Raw genomic sequence first — 11008 nt, 5'->3', positions numbered from 1 at the left:
CCCAACGTTCACCCGGCTAAAAAATTCGATTTTGGCAAAAGTCGACTTTCCCTCTGGAAAAACAGAAAATCTGACTCTTTGGCTCGGGGTGAAAAAAAAAATTTTATTTCGACTTTTGTCGCGCCTTCGGGGGTTTCATTGGCATCAGAATTGTTAGAAAATACAGAATCAACTTTCACTTGGCGATAAAATTCAATTTTGGGGAAAGTCGACTTTCCCTCTGGAAAAACAGAAAATCTGACTCTTTGGCTCGGGGTGAAAAAAAAAATTTTATTTCGACTTTTGTCGCGCCTTCGGGGGTTTCATTGGCATCAGAATTGTTAGAAAATACAGAATCAACTTTCACTTGGCGAAAAAATTCAATTTTGGCGAAAATCGACTTTCACTTTTGACCCACGTGAAAATGAAAATTTTTTTTTCCCTTTTCTGTCACCTACGAGGGTTTCATTGGCATCAGGGGGTAAATAAATACAGAATCAGCCTTCACTATTTTTTATTTAAACACCGCCGGCAAACGGGGAGATGAGGGTGGCTAAAATATATTCTGCAACCCTGTCTCCTCGTTGGCTACAAATTTCAACCCTCCNCGTTCTCGGTAGCATCGAGGAGGACTTCTCAGGACCGAAAAGAACTGAGGATTCGAAAGGTCTCTGGAAAAGTACGTCACAGAACTGATTAGGACTTACCAGGTCCATCTAGGTCTGGAGAGATCTTGAAAGACCTGTGTACGTCTAATCAGAACCAAATCCTCGACTCGGGAGGCTCTAGGCGTGCGCACATTGATTGCCTCGGAATCAACGGAGACAATATTAGTGACATTTCCACATTTAAATGCACTTATCTTAGTTGATCAATTTTGTATTTTTTGTTCTCGGATTTTATTATGAGAAACAAAAAATAAAAATAAAGCGGAAAATTTACACACAAAGATTTCTATGGAAAAATAAAAATCTATAGACTTTTTTACTATAAAATATCCCTAATGATACGGCGGTAAAGTTGCATGATCTTCTGTACAAATGGCAGAAAAAATAAATAGAATTTTCCGGTCAAATTTCAATAGAACTTGAATAGAATTTTTTTCGCAAAAAACGCAACGTTTTTCTATCGAATTTTTTCATAAAATGTGCGTGAATGGATTACGAAATTCATTAGCCATTCGGGGGACAAATTAATTTTAGGTAAGGACAAAGCACCAGCATTGTCCCTTCATGGCCGTACTCATACCGACAAGATCGAAAGTACTCCGGCCCCTGGCGACTACGATCCACAAAAGGCAGAGAAAATTATTCAAGACAGCTCGCCGAAATACTCGTTTGGAATAAAAACACAGACTGAGAAAATTAATAGCACTCCAGGTAACGGAAATGAAGGGAAATCATTATCTTTAATTTTTTTATTGGGAAGAAGAATTATCGGAATTGAAGGAATATTTCGTTGATATAATTTTCATCAACGAAATATTTTTTTAATTTAATTTTCATTTCATTTTTGAATTAATTTAATACAGCTAGACAATTCTATTGGATTTTTTCACATTTTAAGAATAAATCGACAAATTTTTCCAAACTCTTGATATTTCTCCACTTGATGATAATATTTCTCCCCCAATTACAGTCTCATATTTTCCACAATCCCACAAAAATCATAATCAATTTTTTTTATTTTCAATTTTCAATAAAAACAACAATTAATTGCAAAATCAATGAACAATCAGCACCCGGTGATTACTGCGCTGAGAGCGCAATCCTCGACAAAGCACCGCAATACACATTTGGCATGAGACACACTGGGGAGAGGCGTAATGACACTCCGGGTAAATATTCAAAAAATTGACGAAAAAAAAAAATCGACAATTAATAACAGTTCATCACTCAATTCCCGATTAGTTCGAAGATTGATGGATAAGTCTATGTTAACTATGACGCGGAAAATTGATGGGTCATTTGTGATGGTATTCGATTTATATAATTCAGAGCGCAGTTTTACGGATGACCGGTGGTGGTGGTGGAAGACGTAACGAAATTGCCATCATCGCTATTCAGGGTTTGGTATTTCATCTCAATCATTAAACCTGCTTTCATACTTTTATTTTATGCACTTCTCTCACTCATTGTGCTTTTTTCATCATCGACTAATCAATTTTTCTGCTTCGAGTGAATATTTTATTTTCTTTCATGATTGAAAGAATTCAGGATAAAATTTATATTTTATTTATTTGGCAGAAAAAAAAACTTTAATAATGAGAATTAAAGAATTTATATTGTCCTTTAAAAATCATTTTGATCATTTTAAATATAAATAAATCCATATGTAAATTCTTTAATTTTATTTTCTTGTGTTGTTGCTGTCAATGAAATGCAGCAAAAAAATTATTTTATTGGAATTTCAATAGAACAAATATGATTTTCTCGTGAATTCTTTCATTCGTACCATAATTGAGTGAATGCTTGAAGTAGTTGATTTAATGTTTAGCGCCTGGGTCTTACTACCCAGAGAGATTTAAATTGGATAGAACTCCAGAGTTTACGTTTGGTCGTAGACTGTCTTTGGGTAAAATCAGTGATACTCCAGGTAAATTAAATTATTTACAAATTCCAGTTAGATCGATGTAGATCCCCTAGTTGCAGTAGAACAGGTTTCACATTTTACTTCTTATTTTCATTTTGTATCATTTTTGAAATGTGTGATAATTCATTCAGCCCCAGGATCATACTGCCCCGAAAAAGTTAATCTGGACCACCAGCCGCAATACTCTTTTGGCTTGAGAACCCCCGTTAGTAAGCCTAACGATACTCCAGCCCCTGGTGCCTACTGCCCAGAGAGAGTTAATTTGCATAAAGGTCCTGAATTTAGTTTGAGCGGAAAAGGACTGGCAGGCAAGCCCATTAATACTCCAGGTATTTTTCATTTTGACCTGATCATCTTTGTCTCGATTAACGTAGTTTATTTTACTTTTTCATTTATTTGGAATCATTTCTATTCAGCCCCGGGCGCGTACAGTCCTGAGAAAGTCAATCTCGATCATCACCCACAATACACTTTTGGTCTTAGAACACCTGTCGACAAGCCCAGTGACACTCCAGCCCCTGGAGCCTATTCTCCAGAACGAATTAATCTGCATAAAGGCCCTGAGTACAGTTTAAGTGGAAAAGGCCTCTCTGAAAAACTCAATGACACTCCAGCTCCAGGAACCTACTGTCCAGAAAAAGTCAATTTACACAAAGGTCCAGAGTATAGTTTAAGTGGTAAAGGTCATTTACCAAAATCAGACGATACTCCAGCCCCTGGAGCATATTTTCCCGAAAAAATCAACCTCCATAAAGGGCCTGAGTACAGTTTAAGTGGAAAAGGCCCTTCCGAAAAGATTAATGACACTCCAGCTCCAGGAGCTTACTGCCCGGAAAAAGTGAATTTACACAAAGGTCCAGAGTATAGTTTAAGTGGAAAAGGTTATTTACCTAAATCAGACGACACTCCAGCCCCTGGAGCATATTTTCCAGAGAAGATTAATCTGCATAAAGGGCCTGAATACAGTTTAAGCGGTAAAGGCCTCTCAGAAAAATTCAATGACACTCCAGCTCCTGGAGCTTACTGCCCAGAAAAAGTGAATTTACACAAAGGTCCAGAGTATAGTTTAAGTGGTAAAGGTCATTTACCAAAATCAGATGACACTCCAGCCCCTGGAGCCTATTTTCCAGAGAAGATTAATCTACATAAAGGCCCTGAATACAGTTTAAGTGGAAAAAGCCCTTCCGCAAAGCTTAATGACACTCCAGCTCCAGGAGCTTATTGTCCAGAGAAAATTAATTTGCACAAGGGTCCAGAGTACAGTTTAACAGGAAAAGGTCTCTCTCCAAAGTTAGATGACACTCCAGGTACGATATACTGGTCTTTTTTCCTATTTTCTCGTGAATAAATTTCTATTTATATTCTTCTATCCCGAAAAAGCTCCAGGCACGTATAGCCCTGAAAAAGTAGATTTGGATCACCATCCCCAGTACAGCTTTGGCTTGAGAATACCTCTAGAAAAGTCCAATGACACTCCAGCTCCCGGGGCGTACTGCCCAGAGAAAATTAATTTACATAAAGGTCCTGAGTATAGTTTGAGTGGAAAAGGGCTTCCAGAGAAGCTAAATAATACTCCAGGTAGATCGTTTAAATTCTCATCAATTCTGTATCTTTTTTACCAAAATCTATTGAAACGAAATGTCTAGCGAATTCGCAAAGTTTTTTTTCTATTAATTTTTTTCGTGCGTGTTGTTCTGTTGAAACGTTTTCTCTAAAAAATACAATATAAAAAGCTTCAAAAATTTATATCTGAAAATTTTTATCGAAAAAAATAAAGCCGTAAAGCAGTAAAAGGGTCTAAGTCAATTTAGCTCTCAGCTGAGTTTTTGCAGAAAATCTCCGAATTATTACCTTTTTTCGTAGCTCTCAATTCGCCCTACAAAAAGGATTATAAAAAAAAATTTGCTATCTTCCTTAGATTCCGAGATGTTCATTGAAAACTAACCGTTTTACCGCTTCGCCAGTGAAATTTCAAAAGAGTATTTCAATAAAAGTAGAAATAAAAATGTTAATATCATAAAACCTTTTTATCAATAGCCCCAGGGGCATACAGCCCGGAAAAAGTACATTTGGATCACACCCCCCAGTACAGTTTTGGCTTGAAAACACCTCTAGATAAGCCCAGTGACACTCCAGCCCCTGGAGCTTACTCACCAGAAAAATACAATTTGCACAGAGGCCCGGAGTATTCTCTGAGTGGAAAAGGTCCCTCCGAGAAGCCCAACAATACTCCAGGTTTGACAAGAGCGAGATAATGTAGTTTTTTTAGAGGAATGCAATAGTTAAATAGTAGACTCTAGAAATTAACTCAATGAGTGAAATCAATTTATTACTGACCATCAGGCCCAGGTCAATACTACCCCGAGAAAATAAAAAGTCTGGATCATATGCCTTATTACAGCTTTGGTAATAGAACTCGACTGAGTAAACCTAGAGACACTCCAGGTAATGGTGTTTACTAACCAGTGACTAACGTCCTCGGAAACAACATTTCACATCTAACTATACTTTTACGTAAATCTTCAGTTAGTTCATTTGATAATTTATGCCAATTGGGGTTTTCAATGGATTTTTTATTCATAAAAACCATGAAATGCAAATCTATAATTTTCTCCTTAATGTTTTTTAAAGTGAAAAAATTCCACAACTTTTAATAGAATTTGATATTTCTATAAAACTGTGCCATGCTATTGAGACATTCTTTGCTTAACGCACGAAAAAAAATTTAATAGAAAAACCTTGGCGCATTCATTAAAAAATTCTATTCAATTTCTATTGAAATCTCTATTATTTTTTGGCCAACTCTACTGACATGTTCAATAGAAATCCGATACAATTTTCTAACGAACTCTACTGATTTTTTCTATAAAGTAGTTTCTATTGGACATGTTCTAACCCAAGTTCAAAGAAAATTTCACAATATTTTCCATCAAATCCACGGTGTTTTTATGCATTTATTTATTTATTTATTTATTTATTTATTTCTTTACTTCCTCGTATTCTTCACTTTTCAAATGATAAAAAAAAAACATAGAAAACCCCAATGGTCCAGGTTTATCCCTCCAAAAACAGTAGCAATTAACCGTCTATTTTGGAATATATTTTAGCACCTGGTACTTACTCACCCGATAAATCCTACACACATCTTGATGGTTCACCCAAGTACAGCTTTGGTGTAAAACACTCTCTCTATCAGTCCAATCCCTTTCCAGGTGAGGGAATTTTCGATGAATGAGAACATGTAACGGTCTCAAGTTGTCTATTCTTGCCCGCAGAATTAAATATTATTATTTTAAATCTAGCCCCTGGTTCGTATTCTCCCGAAAAAGCCAAAATTGACGGTTCTCCCCAGTACAGTTTTGGGGTGAAAACTCAAGTGGAGAAGCCCAGCGATACGCCTGGTAATTATTGAGAAGACTAACAACTAAAGCTTTTGTGATTCTGTAAATTTCGCACTTTAGGTAGAGAATATTTAGAGGATTCATTATTTTAGCTCCTGGAGTTTATTCCCCTGAGAAGGTGAATTTTAATAGAGGACCTGAGTTCAGTCTCAGTGGCAAGCATATTGTGGAGAAGCCTGCAGATGTGCCAGGTAAAACTCATTCACTAGATTGTTTTCAAAAGCCCGATAGTTAAAGCCATTTTCATTGGTTTTATTTTTCATTTTAACAGTTGTTTTACGTAACAAAAGGCATTTTTTACTAATTTTTTCATCGCGATTATTTCTTCATTATTATTATTTGTTTTTTTGTAGTATTAAATTAATGAATTCTACTTATTAATATTTTTCATATTAATGACACCAAAGCTTCCATATTTTGAAAATATACTGAAGATTGCTGGGCTGAGCCATTATCTGTAGTTTAGATGATTCCAAACATTGTATCGTGTTTGTAATTTCACATTGAAGGACCAGGACACTATAGTCCAGAGAATGCAAAATTAATTTGGGAGAAAGCGATGCAATTCACGTTTGGATTGAAGCCACCCATGAGCAAAGACGAAAATACTCCAGGTATTGTTATCATCATTATCATCATTATTTACCCCTTTTTTCTGGGATTGTGGAAATCATTTTTTTCTACTAAAAAAAAAAATCCTCCCGTGTTTACATTTGAAATAGGGTTCATTGATTGAAGTGAATTTACGTTTTAAAGCTCCAAACGTCTACACAATTCCCTCAGCCCTGGGTGGCACTAAAGAAGGAAACAAGAAAACCGCACCAGCCTACTCAATATCAGGGAGGCAAAAAGTATTCACAGACGATCGAGTACTCGTTCCAGGACCAGGGGCTTACGAATCCATCAGAACAGATATTGTCAGAGCTAAAAGTGCTGCTTACAGCATAAGTGGACGCTATCAAATCCCCAGTGATCAGTCGAAGATTCCAGCGCCTGGAGCTTATTGTCCAGAAAAAGTAAAGGACAATTCCATTCGTCAACATGAATATTTACGTTTTTCATGGAAATATTGGTCTTGTGTTTAAAAAAAAACGCATTGAATTTTTAAATCGAATATTTTCAGACAAAACCTAAAAATCCAAAGATAAATTAAACTTAAATTTCAAGGATTTTCGAGTGAAGAAAAAAACAGAAACTCGCAATGCTCAACTATTTCAGGTGGTCCTGGATATACCCCCAGCTCACACATTCGGCATCAGGCACTCACAGTACATCTGCAATCTGAAGGACACTGTATCCTCATACTGAACGACCGTCGAAGGTTTCCAAACATCATGACTTCACTCAACGTCTCTTCTAATTTTTGACTGACACCACACATTCACATTTTATTTTTCTCCCCAAAATTAATGAACAGTACTTGAACAGCTTGAATAGCTCGGAAACACTAGAGAAATTGCTTTTGTTTTATTAAAAAAAAAAAAATCAGGTTTTGAAAATCTGAGAATCATGATGCGTTTTCTAGATAACATATTAACTGAAACATCTTCCTCTTCACTAAATAATGCTTTCAATATTTTAACAATTAATTACTGTGCCTATATCACAATTTTTTATTTCATCATATTCAGTAGAGAATAAAGATTGTTTTATCATTGTAAAAACCTCCGAAATTCGTCATCATTGGTTATAAAAATAGTCATGAATCTTCGAGTAGAAACTTTTCCTCAGAAATAAATGCATTAGGCTGTAGGATTTTTATAAGTGTTCGGGAGTCCCTTGTCGTGCGAGCTCGGCTCGATCAGAAGCTAGAGATTTCACGTTCACATAAACTCGCTCTCCAGCAATCCAAGTTGATAGTACGTCCAAGTGATCATTAAGCATTATGAAATCAGCATCAGCACCGAATTCAAGGACACCCTTACGTTTTTCGAGATCTAAAGCCCTGGCTGGGTGCAGAGTAGCTGCTTCCAGAGCATCCACTGTTGTGCAACCTGTGACGATGATTAATTCATTAAGGATATCCAAGTATCTGTTACAGTTTGGTACAGCCCAGACTATAGATTCAACCATTACTAATCATTAAATTTGTCAATTAAATTGCGTGAGAAAAATATTGTGAAAAATATTATCATCTTTTTACAATTGGACTTTTGCATGAGGATGTTCGTCATTGAAGATCAAACAGTGAAAAGAGATTATTAATTATTAATTGAGCTTTTTATAGTAAAAAAACAAAACACATTCAATTTAAAAATAAATTATTCCATTGAAAAATGGAAAGTAAAATCCTAATTCTTCATCACCTGTGGCTTGTTTGAAGAATCTAACACATTCAGACATCTCGGCAGTGCTTCCGCATAATGTATCCGTCCTGGCAATGTACGCACGTCCACCCCTGACCTCAATATCCTGTTGTCCAAGCCTGTGGAGACCCTCTCGGAGACCCAGAGCGGAAATAGCATCGGTCACCAGTACAAGCCCTGGAGAAAACAAAAATATAAGGTGTGGTAATTAATTTCAAAGAATGTTTCAAAGAATGTTTTAGTGAAAAGAGCTGTTGTTATTGATTAAAAAATGAATTTGTTTTTAATCAATCCAGAAGTTTTTATCATACTTCCTAGGAACAGATAGATTTTATGATGAGAAAATCGAATATCCATTGGAAAAATTAAATTTAAGAAGACTCAAAAATTAATTACCACACCTAATAAATTACGAATTTATGATAATTTTATTTATAATAATATACGAATTAATTTTCGAAATTGGAGACTAATTAATAAAATACCTTCTGGATCAGTTCTGTGGGCTATTCGTAAGGCAGCAGGATGAGTGTGAATACCATCGGCAATTATTCCGAAATGAACTTTTTTAGATGGAGGAATTTGATCGGATGTCAAGAGACCCACTAGTCCTGGATCTCTGTGATGAAACTAAATTACGAAAAAAAAAGGCTTAGTAGTATTATCAGTTGAGAAAAGGCTTTCCCAATTTAAAGATTTGAAGAATGTAAAGAAGAAATCTTTATGAATGTTAAACGAAATAAAATAAAATTTTTAGTTGACAAAATTGAAGAAAATTATTAATTACATAAAAGTAGAATCAAAGTGCTTTTTTTTAAATCAGTTATAAAAGTGGAAAATATCGAGGGAACAAACCCTTGAGGAAATAAAAAAAAAGGTCAATAAAGGATTTACATACTGGCAGCATTGCATTGAATAAATGAGTGATGAAGGATGCACCAACTCTCACTGCCTCTTCACCTTCTTTCAGATTGGCTGTCGAGTGGCCTGAAAATTAATCAATGCCCTCCATCAAAACAAAAATCTAATTTTAAAGGTATAAAAATATAGGGAATTATTTTATTTGCCTCACCTACAGAAACTTTGATGTTTCTACTGCACAATTCCTCGATAACATCACAGGCATTGAGCAGTTCTGGAGCCAGAGTAAGGTAACATATGTTCTCGAGGCTTCCATAAACATCCATGAGAGTGTTGAATCCCTAAAACAGTCATTAATATTAATTAGATTAAAATTATTTTTCAACTGATTCATCAGTACAATTAATTCCATTGAGGTATTTTTTGTAGAAATTCCTCGGCATTAATTTTCGAAATATATATCTTTCACTGCATTTTTTTTTCTCTCTTAAACAATTCAAGCAAAAAAATGTAAAAAAAGTCTAACAGAGGATTTTTTATAGTAAATTGCATAGAAACATTTCCTTGATAAAATATTTTTCATTGAACATTTCTACTCGCAATGCACGTAGGAAAGCTACTCCATTTTTCAATAATATCGACAAAGAAAAAATAGCAACTATCAATACAATTTCAATTTCATGAAGTCTTTTCGTGCTCTTTATTTTTTTAATCTTTACTTCATCGAATCGTTTGATATAGAATTCCTCGTGTGCTCCCTTTTTATTCGGGCTAATAAAAGGCCCCTCCACGTGGACTCCAAGAATCCCAGCGCCCTGAGGGCCTCCATCAGTCTTCTTGATCTTCGGGAGGACCTTGCGATAAGTTTCCGCAGAAGATGTCACTAGAGTTGGACAGAATGAGGTCACCCCATGTGCCAAGAGCTCCTTAGCTACTTTGCTGACGCCCTCCTCCACGTGATCGACGTTGTGGGAGAAGTCAATGCCATATCCCCCTGAAGACAATTCAAAATATCAATGTCATATTCCCTTTGAATGCAACTCAAAACATCAATTCACCGAGGAGAAAAAAAAAATAGGGGAGGATAGGGTAAAACAAACACTTGTGATTTTTTTTTAAATTTTATCATGATGTGTTGAATTGTTCATGCAATTAATGCTTTTTGTGATGAGCTTAGACTAATCTCAATTGATAAATCCATTTCTGAGTTATGAATATTTTTTAAAAAAGTCAAAATTGTCCATTTTACCCCGCCTTCCCTAATTAAGAATGAGAATTCATTTCTTTTACCATTGATCTGCATTTCTATGAACCCTGGTGATATGAGAGCTCCCCTGCAGTCAATGATCTCATCAGGTTTAATTTTCTCATCATAAAAAATCTTCTCTGGATCCACAATCCTCCCATCACGCACCCACAAATGCTCTTTAATAATTTCTCCACTTCTCAATATTCTACAATTGTAAAATTTGGTGAGATGTTTCTCTGCTCTGGACATTCTATCGCAGTTATTGACCACTGAGTGCCCTGAGATGATTGATAAGCACGACTAACAATAGGAATGCATCAATTTTTTAGCGTTACAGCAATAATAAAAGAAAATACGAAGTGGTTTCCCCACCCGATTGATCAGACAACGCACTCCGAACGAGAAAAACCATTAATTATGGAAATACTGAATGAAAAAAGCTCAAATATAAAATATTCACTCCAACTCTCCCTATCTTCAAATATGGACTCAAGGCCCAATAAATCCGAGATGATTACTTCATTATCACCTCCGCAAACGAAAACAGATAAATAAGAACAAACGTCAAATTCAAAGAAAAAAAAAATTTGATATATTTTGTTGCTTAGTTCCTGGAAATC

At 35.5% G+C, this 11008-nt stretch overlaps 2 protein-coding genes across 8 annotated transcripts in view; one reads left to right on the top strand and one right to left on the bottom strand.

Annotated features, from left to right (window-relative positions):
* The window catches only part of LOC107043899 (mucin-1), an 11955-nt gene extending 4231 nt beyond the window's left edge, over window positions 1-7724 (top strand). The window contains exons 5-18 of one of the 7 annotated variants that reach the window (XM_015265577.1): window positions 1182-1358; window positions 1718-1816; window positions 2476-2574; window positions 2703-2900; window positions 2988-3878; window positions 3952-4149; window positions 4609-4806; window positions 4915-5016; window positions 5679-5783; window positions 5874-5972; window positions 6065-6163; window positions 6482-6586; window positions 6729-6988; window positions 7191-7724. In XM_015265577.1, coding sequence (XP_015121063.1) covers window positions 1182-1358; window positions 1718-1816; window positions 2476-2574; window positions 2703-2900; window positions 2988-3878; window positions 3952-4149; window positions 4609-4806; window positions 4915-5016; window positions 5679-5783; window positions 5874-5972; window positions 6065-6163; window positions 6482-6586; window positions 6729-6988; window positions 7191-7280 — 2720 coding nt within the window. In that variant the 3' untranslated portion in view covers window positions 7281-7724. The remainder of the gene's footprint in view (window positions 1-1181; window positions 1359-1717; window positions 1817-2475; window positions 2575-2702; window positions 2901-2987; window positions 3879-3951; window positions 4150-4608; window positions 4807-4914; window positions 5017-5678; window positions 5784-5873; window positions 5973-6064; window positions 6164-6481; window positions 6587-6728; window positions 6989-7190) is intronic. The other 6 variants (XM_015265578.1, XM_015265580.1, XM_015265579.1 and 3 more) reach the window with 6 other exon arrangements.
* LOC107043901 (N-acetylglucosamine-6-phosphate deacetylase) lies at window positions 7562-10996 on the bottom strand. Its single transcript, XM_015265584.1, has 7 exons — window positions 10430-10996; window positions 9859-10133; window positions 9351-9480; window positions 9177-9265; window positions 8764-8908; window positions 8279-8455; window positions 7562-7966 (listed from the first exon to the last, which is right to left on the bottom strand). Exons 1-7 carry the CDS (start codon window positions 10635-10637, stop codon window positions 7731-7733), a joined length of 1260 nt encoding a protein of 419 aa, XP_015121070.1. The 5' UTR covers window positions 10638-10996; the 3' UTR covers window positions 7562-7730.
* Window positions 10997-11008: the final 12 nt, after the last annotated feature.

Source organism: Diachasma alloeum, unplaced genomic scaffold, assembly GCF_001412515.2.
Source record: "Diachasma alloeum isolate Michigan unplaced genomic scaffold, Dall2.0 Dall_scaffold_00648, whole genome shotgun sequence".
NCBI classification, from domain to species: Eukaryota; Metazoa; Arthropoda; class Insecta; order Hymenoptera; family Braconidae; genus Diachasma; species Diachasma alloeum.
The sequence above is the reverse complement of the archived record's forward strand: the minus strand, read 5'-3'. Positions and strand labels throughout refer to the sequence as shown.

Coding starts and splice junctions, on each gene's coding strand:
- LOC107043901 (XM_015265584.1), bottom strand. CDS start 10,637: ATGTCCAGAGCAGAGAAACATCTCACCAAATTTTACAATTGTAGAATA. Junction 9,481..9,858: donor ATATCAAACGATTCGATGAA/GTAAAGATTAAA, acceptor TGACTGTTTTAG/GGATTCAACACTCTCATGGA. Junction 8,909..9,176: donor TATTCAATGCAATGCTGCCA/GTATGTAAATCC, acceptor TTCGTAATTTAG/TTTCATCACAGAGATCCAGG.